The 15043-nt window shown below is 40.8% G+C and overlaps 1 protein-coding gene across 4 annotated transcripts in view; it reads right to left on the bottom strand.

Moving 5' to 3' along the window:
- The window catches only part of GALNT7 (polypeptide N-acetylgalactosaminyltransferase 7), a 150988-nt gene that overhangs the window by 2791 nt on the left and 133154 nt on the right, over positions 1 to 15043 (bottom strand). For all 4 annotated transcript variants that reach the window (XM_033215699.1, XM_033215698.1, XM_033215701.1 and 1 more), the window contains exons 9-11: positions 7047 to 7265; positions 3373 to 3471; positions 2551 to 2679 (exon numbers count right to left, since the gene is read on the bottom strand). In XM_033215699.1, coding sequence (XP_033071590.1) covers positions 2551 to 2679; positions 3373 to 3471; positions 7047 to 7265 — 447 coding nt within the window. The remainder of the gene's footprint in view (positions 1 to 2550; positions 2680 to 3372; positions 3472 to 7046; positions 7266 to 15043) is intronic.

Below are 15043 nucleotides of genomic sequence, written 5' to 3'. Positions count from 1 at the left end.
CTGCAGATGCCCTGGTTTGGCCCTCACTATACGTTGTAGGTTTCCTCAGGATAGCTCAGAGCTTCTCCAAGTCTGGTCCTCAGACTATCCAGGATTGGGTCTGTAAGGCCAAAACTATTTTCATAATAATACAAAGACTCCATTGCCTTTTCACTTTAGCGACATTTATACTGATGGTGCGAAAGCAATGGTGAGTAAAACTGATGGTGCCTTAGCATGAATCAAACTATGCTAGTACCTGTAGTTGTACTGTTCATTGCCACACAGTTAAACAGTAAATGCCGGTTTCACTTAAGGATGACACTGATGAAGCAGTAAAACATTAATTTTATTCAATCTTGACCCCTGATATACTTAAAAAAAAATTCTATGAGATGAAGTGGGAAGTACGTATCAAGTACTTCCATATAATGAGGTACAATGCTCAAGGCTACCAGTCTACATTGCAAATAACTTTTAAGAAACTACTACTTATTAAGTTGTGGTGTGCAATAAAAAAATAGCCACAATTATATGAAAGTCTATTAAATTACTCCCTCTCTTTACGAACTGTATGCTTGTGTGGGGCTGGGTTTTCCTCAAATATTGAATGAAAACAACATATCGGATCAGACCGAATGAAGCAGGAGTATGAGAATCCGAATCCAGCTGTCTTCTTCTATTAAACCATACATTAAAGTGATTTGCAAAAATACAGAATTTCATTCTTCTCACTATTTTTTGTGGGTAAACAGTTTTCACTAAAAATGTCATTTATATTAGTGTTTAGTAGGTATATTGTTGTTACTTTTAGATGAATTAATATATAAAAATTTTACAAATTTCTCAGACAATTTCCAGTTCTGGAAATATTGTTAGTGATAACCTACATAAACAAAAGCAATTTGGAGGGGGGAGTTCAATAATTTTTAAGAGTGTAAAGGGAATCCAGAAGACAAAGTTTGAGAACTGCTGCTCAAGCTGATCTTGTTGCTTCATCAGTCCATACCTTACATTTCCAGATTATTTTCCTAAAAGTAGCCATTGTTTCCCATCACTACCTTTCTCGAAGTACGTCAGTCCCTCTCCAAAACTTAAAATATGAAGTTCGGTACTCTTTCCTCCAAGCACAATTTAGGGATACCAAATGAAATGCAATTGTTTGCATTTTCTACATGTTTTCATGCCACGCCTTTGCTCTTTCTTACTTACTTTCCATGGAAAGCCTTTTTACACTTCAGGACTTGTGCAATGACACTTCCTCTATGAAACTCCTCAGCAGTAATTCCTCCCATGAATCAGTCTTTTCTGTCCTATGGCATTTTGCTTATCTCTATTTTTGCATTTCTTTCTTCTCTGCCATTATATAATAGTGTGCTTTAGCTACATTTTTGAACTCCCCTACAGTCTAACACAGCATTGGTCCCCAAGTGAGTATTTAGTAATATCTAACACACAAATGTATATTCAGTGCTGTGTCCTTTAAAATACCTAAAACATGTTATATGTCATTTTTTGGTCAATTCCTTCTTGATGTAGTTTCTGGTGTGTTAGCCTTCTTTTACTATTTTGCTAATATTGTTCTCATTGACCCCTACTATTTATTGCTATTATATTTCATTTTTCTTTGTGAAAATAAATGCTCTACTCTTTAAGGTTTATGCTATTCTTCTCCTTCCTAACTTGTTGTAAGAAACAAAATCATCAGGTGATACATGCTTATCACTTCCTGTAAATGACAGTAACAGGGAATGTTAAGCTAAGTCATATCATTATTACATAGCAAACAAGTGCTTGCTTGCATGACAGATGGGATATGATAACAAATACTGGGTGAGTAAATAAAATGGAGGGTTGACAGATTTTTTAGTGTGAGGAAGCTTTCCCCACTTTTTGTTTCATAATAAATTGATTTATGTCAGCCAAATCTAGAATTTGAAAACTATACATAAATCTATTAATATGTTGTAATCCTCAACTTGCCACAGAGCTTTAAATACTCACAGCTGAAACACAAAGCTGCCCCAGCAGTGTCACGTGAATAACTAAATTTGACCATTAAAGCAAGCAACTAGCTACATTTATCCCACTGTATTTAGCACACAACAATGATAAAAAGGAAAGCCTAGATTTTAAGTTTTCTTTGTTTGTCTCTATCTCCACCTGCTGGACAATATCAAATATTAACCAAATTTTTTAATAGTATAAATATATTTTACTTTAATGAATGATTCATTTAAATTTCAAAAATCAGATTTTGATGTGAGCAATGGTGATGACTGCCTCATAGAACACTGACTTTCTTGTATTACTAAAATTAGCAGTGCTCGTCATAGACATCATCGTGGCCTCATTACATGACAATATTGTATGAGAGAACAAAAGTGATGCCTCATTATAGAACAATGAGTCATCCAGTGCTCAGGAAAACCTATGCAACAGACTAAATGAGAGGAAAATGCAAGTGAATTTGAATGCAGGTTTTAAGATTTATTTATTGAAATTCCACATGCTAGATGTTATTGAAAATGAAATAGCATATAATATTTCAGAAGTTAAAATGCAGAATACCTTGAAGTACTGCCATTCCTTAAATTCATTTAGATTACAATGTGTAATCATAACTTTTGATCCATCAGCCCCCTTTGTCAAACACTGGTCATACTGCATGAGTTGATTTGCTTCATTGATTCTGAAAAGCTGTAAAAGGAAAAGACAAAAATAAGTAACAGAGGCATCTTCCCTGCTGATGTACATTTGAAAAGAAAGAAACTTAACTCCTATAATTAAATTGAATGACTAACTTATTTTTCCATAATTTTGCTGTTTAGAACTGTAAGTCCACAGACAAATTATATTTATTTTGATGTTAATGAAGAGCCTTATTAACACTGAAATCATTAAGTTCTGTAGTCTCTAAGATACCAAATGGGTCACTAACACAAATTTATTAAGTACCAACAATGTGAGAAAATGAAAAGGCAAAAACATACCCACATAAGTAAGAGAATATATGAGTGAAATACACATTACTGGCAGTAACACTCTATTGGCAAAAAGATGAGGATCAGTGAACAATATTTGCAAAAAATTGTTAGGGAGCTAGGCTTACAGTTATGGTAGTGACATACACTCCCACAGGAATATATTTTAATCTCTCATATTAGACATTAATTCTAGATCCTGACTGCTTACGTGAAAACCAATCCTGCCATTATTCCCATCATCTAAGTGAATGTTTTAACACTGTCAATTTTTTTACAGAATGTTTTACTTTATCAAAACACACAAAATTACCAAATCGAAAACCAAAGTACAAAGATCATTCTGTGATCAACAAACCTGATGGCCCTCAATGTGGAACAATTTAAACACAAAAGTAAGGTGGTTTACCTGATTCCCTCCCATCCTATGGCAGGGTCCTAGTTCAACAAAGCCTCCATTTGTTTTTCCCATGCTATCAATGCAGTAAGCAGTTTCAAAGCCTCTGATCTAAGAAAATGAACAAAGATGCAAAAAGCAGGCAACAGTTTAGTTTTTAATGAACTCTGGCATCAGAATTTAACATTTCATGGTAAATATTACAGTTTACAGGGAAAATCTGGGTATGCATAGTGACAGGTTATTACTGTATTGTCAATCTTTACATAGTTTTGAAATCATTTATGGTCTTGAAGTCAACACTGGAACGGGTTCTTTCTCTAAGAACAAAGGACTATAAATTTCCATAAAATACCACAGAGGAAAAAAACAGTTACCATTAAATACAATTTGAGAATCACAGTAATTCATGTGAATGAGAAGCAAATAGAGGAAAGCTACCTAACCACAGTGGTAACAGACACTGGCCCTAGATATCGAGAAGAGACTGCATTTGGAAGGGACCTCTCCCAAATGGCTGTGCAGCACTTTTGGTAGCTGCCTCTAGGGACCTAGGGTGCACAGGTCATGCATGGCACAGGGTCAGGCAGTGAGGCTTTTCTCTATAAACACAGATGAAAAGCAAACACAGGTTTCCATCTTTGGAATGTACATTTTGTATGAAAGTAACTATTTTTGGAAAAACCATGTATTTCTCTGAATTATAAATCACTACAGTATTTGGATAAAATGTTTTATTCTTGCATTCAGTCAGCAAATACTGACTGTGCACCTATGATGATAAGAGGTTTTGAGGATACGAAGAGGAGCAAGTCATGGTCCTCACCGCCTGTAGACAGACAGAGGGGTAGTGGCCAGTCAGGACAGAGGCATGAATGTGCAGAGGAAGAGCTGCTCACCCTGCCTGGAGGAGCTCCGAAGACTGCCCCAAGAGACACCTTTAAAACAGGTAGGGGTTTACCCTGGAATGTTAAGGAAATGCCGAGAAATGAAGTATAAAGTGCAGATGTCAGAATGGGAAGAGGTTAAACTGAAGATATACTTGGGAGTGAGATAGTAAAAGGAGGACGGAAAATTCCATTCATTCATTCATGTGTTTATTCAATCACCAAATATTGAGTACCTGATGTGTACCAGGCATGTTGTAAGCTCTGAAACACTAGTGAACAAAATGAAGTCCCCCTACCTCAGTAATGGGCATGCTGCAGTGAATGTGGGCCCCTGCCTCCATTCACTCTGGGAATGTAAGGGGAAAAAGACAGAATACAAGTTAAAACACATAGTAGACAATTCGTCTGTTGTGGTGAAAGGTGGTAAGTGTGGTGAAAAAAAGGACAAGAAGAGGAAGTTAGGGCGGGCGCTAGGGCATTGGGAAGTAACAAGAGGGACCTCACTGGAAAGTGGTAGGTCAGCAGACTTGAAGGAGATGTGAGAGCTGGCCATGCATGCGGGTATCTGCAGGGAAGGGTTTCTGCAGGGAAGGGTATCTGCAGGGAAGGGTATCTGCAGGGAAGGGTATCTGCGGGAAGGTATCTCACATCAGGGTATCTGCAGGGAAGCACTCCAGGCAGAGGGAACAGCACAGGCAGGCACATGCCTGGAGGGAGTCTGAGGACCAGTAAGGACATGGGGCTGGAGCGGAGTGGGGAGAGCAGTAGCAGGTGAGGCAAGAGAGGAACGGGGACAGATGTTGTGGATCTTGGAGACCACCAGAAAGGACTCCGTCTTCACTTTGAGGTGAAGGTGCAGGGTTTGTAGCAGAGGAGGGACATGACTTGCCTTCGTTTCAAAACAGTCACTCTGACTGCTGTATTTGAAATAGACTGTAGGAGAGTCAACAAGTTAGTCTCAGTGAGAGATGGTGGCTTACACCAGGCAAGAAGGGATCAGATTCTGGAACTAGATATGAAGTGCGAGACAAACAACACAGGATTCATGGAAGACTCCAAAGTTTTGAAATCAGCAAAGATGACTTGCAGGGAGGAGATGGGAAGTTCAATTTTGGCTATGTCGAGTGTGACATGCCTGTCAGACAATCAAGTGCCAGTTAAGCATGCAGTTGGATAAACTTGTCTGGGCCCTCAGAGAGATTTGTGTGTTGAAGGGCTATGGTCTAATTGGGAGTTAAACATAATCTGCTGTAATAGGACAGGTAAAATAAGATTATAGGGAAAAAGTATATTAAAAGCAAGAAGTACAGAGAGAGCAACATGAGTGTCCTCTGTTGGTTTTTCCTTCTATTCCTGAACTCTAAATGCTGGCGTTTCTGAGGGACAGGTCTAGTCTTCTCTTGTCTATCTGTATTTTCTCCCTCAGTGACCTCATTCAGTCCCATGAAATGACCTACCTGCTGATAGCCCCAAATGCACATCTCCAGAGTGGCCTCTTTTCTGGACTTTGGCATCATGCAACCTACAATCTATGATCAGTAGGCCTTAATGGCTCCACCTGGACGCCTAGCAGGTACTTCACATGCCCAGAACACCAACAGAAGCCTTGCCCCCTCCATTCACTCCCCTACTGTCTTCCAATCTCAGCAGTCACCTAATCAGCTACTCAAAAAAAGAAAAAAAACAAAAAACAAAAAACAACAACCTCGATGTCATTCTGGCCCTTATCCCTTCACACACCAACCCATAAGGGATCCGCCTCCAGATGAACTATGCTTCCGCAGTTGGTCTGCTTCTCTTCATCTCCACTCTCTGATTGGCTGACTCTTTATCATTCGGATCTGAGAACGAATGTCACCTCCTCTGAGAGGCTTTCCTTATCCTGTCCTTAAGTCCTCTTGACAGTATTACATGTCATTATCATTTATCACCATCTGTCATTATCATTTTTGTTGTCTCAGACTTTTTTGATCTCTCTCCCCAGGTAGCATGCCAGTTCCCTGAGAAAAAGGACTTTGCTTCTCTTGTTTTCTATCTACAAGAGTGACTGGCACATAGTAGGCCCTCAAACAATATTTGCTGAACATAATTAAGCAGAAGATGTAGACTTGAACGTTCATGGAAGGTTTAGTGTACCTGTGAGGAATACAGTAGGGCTGAGGGGTGCAATCAGAAGTGAGTCTGAAGACAAGTTTGAATAAACAAAGAAATGACAATGTCTGATTGTCAAAATGCTTTTGTCTGATTTTAATTATTTTTAATTCATTTGAAAAGCATTGTTGGAGTGTCTATTGTATATGGTTCCCTGCATCAGTCCACCTGGACACAGTGGTGATCAAGGTCTTGAAGTACTCGGACTGATTGGGAGATGGTTGATTTTGGGTGTTTTGAGAACCCCTGGAAAGAGCACAGAACTGCATCTTTTTGATGAAGTGGGGAATAGGAAGAAGGGCTTTTCAGTATTGGTGATCTCCAAGTTGAGAGCAGTAGGATAAACTGAAATTAGTTAAGGAAGGGAGTTGGAGTAAGGGGCATAGAGGCGCCAGGAGCTGCAGCGAACAGTCGATGTGTTGCAGGCTAGGGGGCCAATGGGCAAAGGCTGCCAGGAGACAGTATGGTGGCTAGCGGGTCTAGCAGCTGTAGCTGTTTAGTGGAAAGGTGGTAGATGCTATCAGACAGTTTTTACCCCAACTTTTTCCCAAGAATACTTCTCTCTTACTCACATATTTCCACCTCTCTCTGCCTTCTCCCAAACTCAGTCTACAAACACATACACTTTGAGACGTGACTACTTACTTCTCCCCAGTCAACATTTTTGGATGGCAAAGGGTAGTGTGAAGTGATATCATAAGCTATTTCTTCCATGAACCACTTAAAACTTTTGCAGTTGTGATCTTCTCGAAATTTTTTCAGCTCCGATATATCCCCATATGGTAATGCCTGTGATTCAGGACGACTAGCATAGAAGTAGTCTTTATATTCATCCCACCAAACCTCCACAACTCTAACATAATTCTGTAAAAAAAAAAAAAAAATATATATATATATATATATAGTTATAAAAATACAAATGTCATATCATAAACAGCCTATGTTAGACACATGAAATATGGCTTACATATAGCAAATTCATTTCAACAGGACCTGGCATTTAATTAAACAACAAATGCAAGTTAATGACTCTAATATGTCATCTGCCAAGGATTAAAATGTCATGTATATTTAAGTAAAAAGTGTTGTACAAAACCTGATATCCCTGAGCTGGAAGATCATATATGCTGAGATAATGTATTCTAATCTGCTAACGGAAGAAGAAATTGAATCACAGAGTTTATGAGAACCTGGCTGGACACTGATACTTCTTTCCCTATAATAATCTCTTTTCTTTTTTTTTTTTTTTTTGTGATGCGGTCTTGCTCTGTCGTTCAGGCTAGGGTGCAGTGGTGCAATCTTGGCTCATTGCAGCTTCAGCTTCCTGGATTCAAGTGATCCTCTCATCTCAGCTTCCCGAGTAGCTAGGACTACTGGTACATGCCACCATACCTGGCTAATATTTGTTATTTTTTTGTTTAGATGGAGTCTCATTCTGTTGGCTGATCTGGTCTCAAACTCCAGGCCTCAAGAGATCCTCCCACTTCAGCCTCCCAAAATGTTGGAATTACAAGTATGAGCCACTGTGCCTGGCCTACAATCTCTATTAGAATCATTCTGTTGGTAAATGTAGGGGAAAAAAAATCTCATTTCAGAAACCATCATGAGAAACAAAGCTCTGTTTAATAAAACACATTTTTGCAGGTGATTTTATTGATCCTGTTATAACTATAATAGAACCATTTCACTATAACCCCAAATGGATTGGGTATTTTCCCCAGTTGGTTAGTTTTTTTAATTTAAAAAATATATTTTTTTGAGATGGAGTCTCACTCTGTCACCAAGGATGGAGTGCAGTGGCGCAATCTCGGCTCACTGCAACCTCCGCCTCCCGGGTTCAAGCAATTCACCTGCCTCAGCCACCTGAGCAGCTGGTATTACAGGTGCCCGCCACCACACCTGGCTAATTTCTGTACTTTTAGTAGGGATGGGGTTTCACCATGTTGGCCAGACTGGTCTTGAACTCTTTTTTTTTTTTTTTTTGAGACGGAGTCTTGCTCATCACCCAGGCTGGAGTGCAGTGGCGTGATCTCGGCTCACTGCAAGCTCCGCCTCCCGGGTTCACGCCATTCTCCTGTCTCAGCCTCTCAAGTAGCTGGGACTACAGGTGCCTGCCAACGCGCCTGGCTAATTTTTTGTATTTTTAGCAGAGACGGGGTTTCACCGTCTTAGCCAGGATGGTCTTGATCTCCTGACCTTGTGATCCACCCGCCTCGGCCTCCCAAAGTGCTGGGATTACAGGCGTGAGCCACTGCGCCCGGCCAGTCTTGAACTCTTGATCTCAAGCGATCTGCCTGCCTCGGTCTCCCAAAGTGCTGATAATACAGGCATGAGCCACTGCACCCGACCCCAGTTGGTTCACTTTAAGAAAAAGCAACTACAGAGCGATAAAATATGTTGACACTGTGATAACTGAAACATACCTAGCTTTTAAGGCTTTACTTGATGAATGAATGCTTGCATGAATATATGTGACCAAATTGGTACACATTTGCAGTGATTTGCATGTGGTTTGTCTTTGCCAAAATTCGTGTTGGAATTTGATGCCCAATGTGGCAGTGCTAGGAGGCAGGGCCTACTGGGAGGAGTTTGGGTTGTTAATACATTAATGGCCTCCTAAGGAGGTGAGGGGGTGAGTTCTTGCTCTCACAGAAGTGTATTCGTTCCCACAAGAGTAGTTTGTTAAACAGTCTCGCTTCCTTGGTCTCTCTCTTGCTTCCTCTCTCGCCATGTGACGATCTCTTTGCACATGTGCATTCCCCTTCTGCTTCCCATCATGAGTTGAAGCAGCACGAGACCCTCACCAGATGTAGCTGCCCAAGCCTGAATTTTCCAACCACCGGAATCGTGAACAAATAAACCTCTTTTCTTGATAAATTACCCAGCTTCGGGTGTTCTGTTGTAGCAACACTAAATGAACTAAAACAATACTCAATCCCTTGATCTTCTACATCATATATCAGCAAATATTCTCTGTAAAGGACCAGATAGTAAGTATCTTGGGCTTTTTGGGCTATACAGTCTCTGTGGCAACGATTCGACTCTGCTATTATAGTGAGAACCATAGACAATACACAAATGGGTGTGGCTATCTTCTGATACAACTTGATTTACTAAAACGGGTTGGATTTGGCCTGTCAGCCATAGTGGCTGACCCATGTTTTACATTCAAAAAAGAAATACCTAGTGTTCAGATTAAATGTTTTCTAGGCAACAAGATAACTATCGAGGGGTGAACATGCCCCTAAATGCATTGTTGTTGCAAAAGTCCATGGGTTTAAAAAAGGCTGTTATAAGCAGCATGATAAAAGAACATACAATATTGCCACTTGACATGGTTTGGATCTGCGTCCCTACCAAATTTCATAACCAATTATAATCCCCAGTGTTGGAGATGGGGCCTGGTGGGTGGTGACTTGTTCATGGGGGTGGATCCTTCATGAATGATTTAGCACCAGCCCACCCTCCATCCCCACGCCCATACTGTCCTTGTGATTGTGAGTTCTCATGACAACTGGTTGGTGAAAAGTGTAGCACCTTCCCGCTTCTCTCTCTGGCTCCTGCTCCCAGCATGTGAGATGCCTCATTCCCCCTTTGCCTTCCACTATAATTGGAAGCTTCCTGAGCTTTCTTAGAAGCAGAAGCTGCCAAGCTTCCTGTACAGCCTGCAGAACTGTGTGTCAATTAAACCTCTTTTCTTTATAAATTACCCAGTGTCAGGTATATCTTTATAGCAGTGTGAGAACAGACTAATATACCACTAAACATTCTGAATCTTTGCAAATCCATATGAAATTAGACACAGTACATGTACTCTAGACACGAACAAACCTGAAGAGTTATGTATACACGTGTAAGATTATGGTAACAAAAAGAAGGAGCAATTAGTTTTCTGGGATGGACAGGGCCAGAGTGGCACTGTGTTGCCCCGTCTCGAAGGAGTGGTTAATTAGGTGGGAATGGTATCCAGGACAAAGAGAAAAGCAAATGCAGTATGATAAATCATGGTGTATTGCAGTATAGCAAGTAGTTTACAAAAACTGGAATGCAGTATTCACTGAGAGAAAACTTTCTTCAGTTTCTTCATTTTAAGATGAGGATATAGGCCAGGCATGGTGGCTCACCCCTGTCATCCCAGCACTTTGGGAGGCCGAGGCAGGCGGAGGCCAAGGAGGGCGGAGTTCGAGACCAGCCTGGCCAACATGGTGAAACCCTATCTCTACTAAAAATACAAAAATTAGCCAGGTGTGGTGGTGCGTGCCTATAATCCCAGCTACTTGGAAGGCTGAGGCAGGAGAATTGTTTGAATCCGGGAGGCAGAGGTTGCAGTGAGCTGAGACCCTACCATTGCACTCCAGCCTGGGCAACAAGAGTGAAAATCCATCTCAAAAAAAAAAATTAGATGAGGATATAGTCCTTACCTCATAGTGTGTTGTGAAAATTAAGAAGTTAATCTATATAAAGGATTTAGATTTATGCCTGGTACACAGTAAGCACTTAATAAATGTTAGCTATTATTAATATTATGATTCTTTTTAAAAGAACTTTGAATTTTACCCTTGAGATGACAACCATAAAAAAGTTTTCAGCAGGTAAGTGACATCAGATTTAATTTTTAGGTGAATGACACCAGTGGTGAGTGGAGGGTGGACTGAAGGGGGTTGAACCTGATGGCAAAGAGCCAAGTAGGAGGCTATTTACTATTCATGGGAGAGATTTGAGGAGCTGCACTAAGTATAGAAAGGGATGGATTGAAGAGCTACATGTGAGGCAGAATCACCAGGGCTTGGTAAGGGGGAGGGACAGGGAACAAGTCTACATGCCCCCTAAGATTCATTCACAGGCAAATAGAGAACACAGTGGAAGGAATCACTTTTGAAGAAAAGTTAAAGGTCAGTTTTGACTTCTGTTGAGTGGAAGATCTAAAGGACATCAAAGAGGATAATTCTAGAAGGTTTGAGACTCAGAGGAGACAAATGAACTGGAGAAACAGACCTGGCCACTGGCCCCCTGATGGCTCAAGTAGATGCTGTCAAAACTGGAGAAAAGAAAGCACCTGGCACATGCTGGGTACTCACTAAGTGTACGCTAAATTCACCTTTATTGGGTAGTTTGTATGGTATATATAGTTAATTTTTAGAGTGGATAATATCCACCTGTCAGCTTTTTTTGTCTCTCTTTCAGAATGGACTTTTTTGAGTCAATTTGGCTTTTCATCAATTCTTCGTGATTGTGAGTCCAACTCCAAGGGGAGTTTCCTGCAATGTCAGTCATGCCTGGTGTTAATTTGGTGCTATTTTTGTTTTATCACAGACATTTAAATCTCATCCCCTGTTGTAGGTGGGGCTTCATTTGGCCCATGAGAAGGATGTTCTGGTTCTGAAAGCTTAGCTGTCTGCTTATTACCTATTCCCCTTTTATGAACTGTCCCAAGTTGTGTCTACAGTCAACAATAAACTTGACTTGGTTAAGCGTTCCAGAAAATGAGGGGCATCAGAGTTGCATGCCACTTAGAATTTATGAAAGCAGCTCAACCAAATAAACTTCAAAGTTGTTTTGCCAGGGATAGAGGTCTTTGTCCTCCAAGCAGTGGGACATCTGGGTTTCTGCATGAAGCTTCTTGGTTTGTTTCATAAATAAATGCCACCCCTAAGTGTCACTAGTCTGGGATGAAATATCAAAGAGCGGGGAGACCCAAACATGGCTGGATAATCACCAGATCATCATTCACCACTACACTACTTCTAGATCCGTCCTCCCCAGCTAGAAACTGTCATTCTCTTGGAATACGGTGACTATGACCTATTTCATTTTAGGAAGCCAAGAGAGAACTTACACTACGTGGAATGGTGAGAATCAATAGAAGGAACTAGAACTAGGATTTATTTCTTAATAAATGTGTGACTGGGAAAGAAGCCTGGGAGGATGCTCATCCCACTAAAACAGTCCTGTTCAGTTTAAGTTAAATACATTTTATTTATTCAAAAAACATTTTTTAACATTTCCAAAATGTTTTAAAAACCAATGTTTTGTTTTTCTGCAGGTTCATGAGTTTTGGTAAAATATAGATTATCAATCCTAGTTCTACATTTATGGCATAGGAGATAAATTTTTATTAAATAATCATAGTAAAATATTTATCACAGTAGAACAATTTGGATGTCACAATGAAAAGAGTCAGTGGAATTTTCCTCTTTTTTTTTTTTTTTTTTTTTTTTGAGACGGAGTCTCCCTCTGTTGCCCAGGCTGGAGTGCAGCAGCGAGATCTTGGCTCACTGCAACCTCTGCTTCCTAAGTTCAAGTGATTCTCCTGCCTCAGCCTCCCAAGTAGCTGGGATTACAGGCACCCACCACCACACCCAGCTAATTTTTGTATTTTTAGCAGAGACAGGGTTTCACCATGTTGGTCAGGCTGGTCTCGAACTGCTGACCTCGTGATCCGCCCACCTCGGCCTCCCAAAGTGTTGGGATTACAGGCGTGAGCCACTGTGCCCGGCCAATTTTCCTCTATTTTATATGATAGAGATGGAGAATTTGGAGGCAGAATGCAATAGGACAAAGGATATTCACATGAACTTTTCAATCTTTGAGGGACAAGAGATATTAATCTCTTGTAAGCATTGTTCAAAAATTTGATTTTGCTTACTATGCAAACTCCTAACATGATTATCTAAATTAAAGAACAAAAACAAACCATATTTTACTCATGTGTCAATAACAGAAGCTAGTATTTTTCCCTTCAACTATTTCTCTACACAGTGTCAGACTTTTTAGAATTTATTTGAAATGTATTCGTGGAGAACATTCAATATAGGAATCTAATCAGAATGGGATATAATGGGAGGTGAAGTCGCCAAGATGGCAAAGTAGGAGACACCAGCCTTTACTCACCCCAACTAAAAAGCAAATACAGACAGCTATTCACAAACCCAAAGAGCCCAGAGAGCTCCAGGGCCCACTGAAGAACCTGCAGCAACACAATGGAGCAAAAGAAACTAAGAATATCTACATAGGACAGGATCACCTGTGAGGTCTACATACCTGAGGCACAAGGAGATAGCTAGGAAACAAGAAGAAAGGCAGATGCTATTGGTATGGGCCATGTGGCAGGAACTACCATAGTTTCCAGAGGTCTGCTCTGTAGAGGACACTGGCATCCCTGGCCACTGAGGTAAACAACAGCCCTTTTGCTGGGGAACCCCAGAGAGGGAGATGCATCTGAACACACCACCATCCAAGAAGCAGCTACTCTTGAATTACTTTGGGAAAAGCTCTGCCAACTCTCCCATGCCCTAGTGAGCCCTGATTCTGAAGCCACAGCTGCTCTGCTAGTGTCCACACTGCAGCCCCGGGCTCTGTGGCTGCACTGGGACTACCTCTGACATTGGAACCATTGCTATAGTGAGCTAGTTCATGCTCCAGGCCCCAGAGCCACGCCTTTACTGTGCATGCTCCATCTCCAGGTCCTGGATTAGCTGCAACAGAGAGCTAGAACCCACCCCAACTCATGAGCTGCTCTAACTCTATGCATGTTTCTGCTCCTTTTCTTGGCTCTAAAAGCTACCTCACAAGCATCTGGTACCTCACATTCTGTTATCAATACAGTAGCGAAGTATCTTTGCTCTAAGCCCTGGGTTTTTAAACTGCCCCAGATCCTGCAGCCATAGTCCTTCCATTCATGCTTGTGCTTCAGTCCTCAGTTCCACAGCCACTCTACAAGTGCGACTGCTGCTGCAAGTAAGCCTATGAGTCAGAACCAGTGCCAAGATGCATTCAACTTCTACAATGAGAGAAAAATCAGGATGACCTTGGCAGCCATACCCAAAGACCCCAACATGCCTCACTGCCACTGTAGGTATCTATAGCATTAGCCACTGAGGAGCACTGGAATCTTTGCCAACACTGACCTTGGTGGGCTGATCTGCACAGGGAATACATAGCTGGTATCCTCAGTAGTCCCAGAACTGCTATACCCCACCCAGCAAGAACCCTCACACCCTCCTTCCCCCACAGAGGAAAGTCTTTCCACATGGAAACCAGCCTATAAAGTCCGCAAGAGGTGACTGGTCCACAAAATGCACAGGCATTAATGTAAGTCACCAAGAAACATGAAAAGTGAAGAGGACATAATACCACGAGAAGATCACAATAATCTCTCAGTAGCAGACCTGGATAAATAATTCTGAATAATTGTTTTACAGAAGCTCAGTTAACTTAAATCAAACACAGAGAAATAATTAAAAGATCATTTACAATGATCAAGTGGGATTTATCCCTGGGATGCAAGGATGATTCAACATACACAAATCAGTAAATGTGATACTCCACATTAACAGAATGAAGGACAAAAACCATATAATCATCTCGAAAAAGGTATTTGACAAAATTCAGTGTAAAAAGCTTCAACAAATTAGGTACATGAGGATTGTACCTCAACACAATAAAGGCCATATATGACAAGTTCATAGCTAACATTATACTCAATGATGAAAAGTTGAAAGCTCTTCCTCTACAATTAAGAACAAGACAAGGATGTCCACTCTCCCCACTTCTATTCAACATACTACTGGAAGTTTTATCCAGAGCAATTAGGCCAAAGAAAGAAAGAAAAGACATCCAAATCAGAAAAGAAGTAAACTGTC

Source organism: Trachypithecus francoisi, unplaced genomic scaffold (assembly GCF_009764315.1).
Source record: "Trachypithecus francoisi isolate TF-2019V2 unplaced genomic scaffold, Tfra_2.0 Lachesis_group1, whole genome shotgun sequence".
In the NCBI taxonomy this organism is placed as follows: domain Eukaryota; kingdom Metazoa; phylum Chordata; class Mammalia; order Primates; family Cercopithecidae; genus Trachypithecus; species Trachypithecus francoisi.
This window is presented reverse-complemented; position numbering and strand designations above follow the sequence as displayed.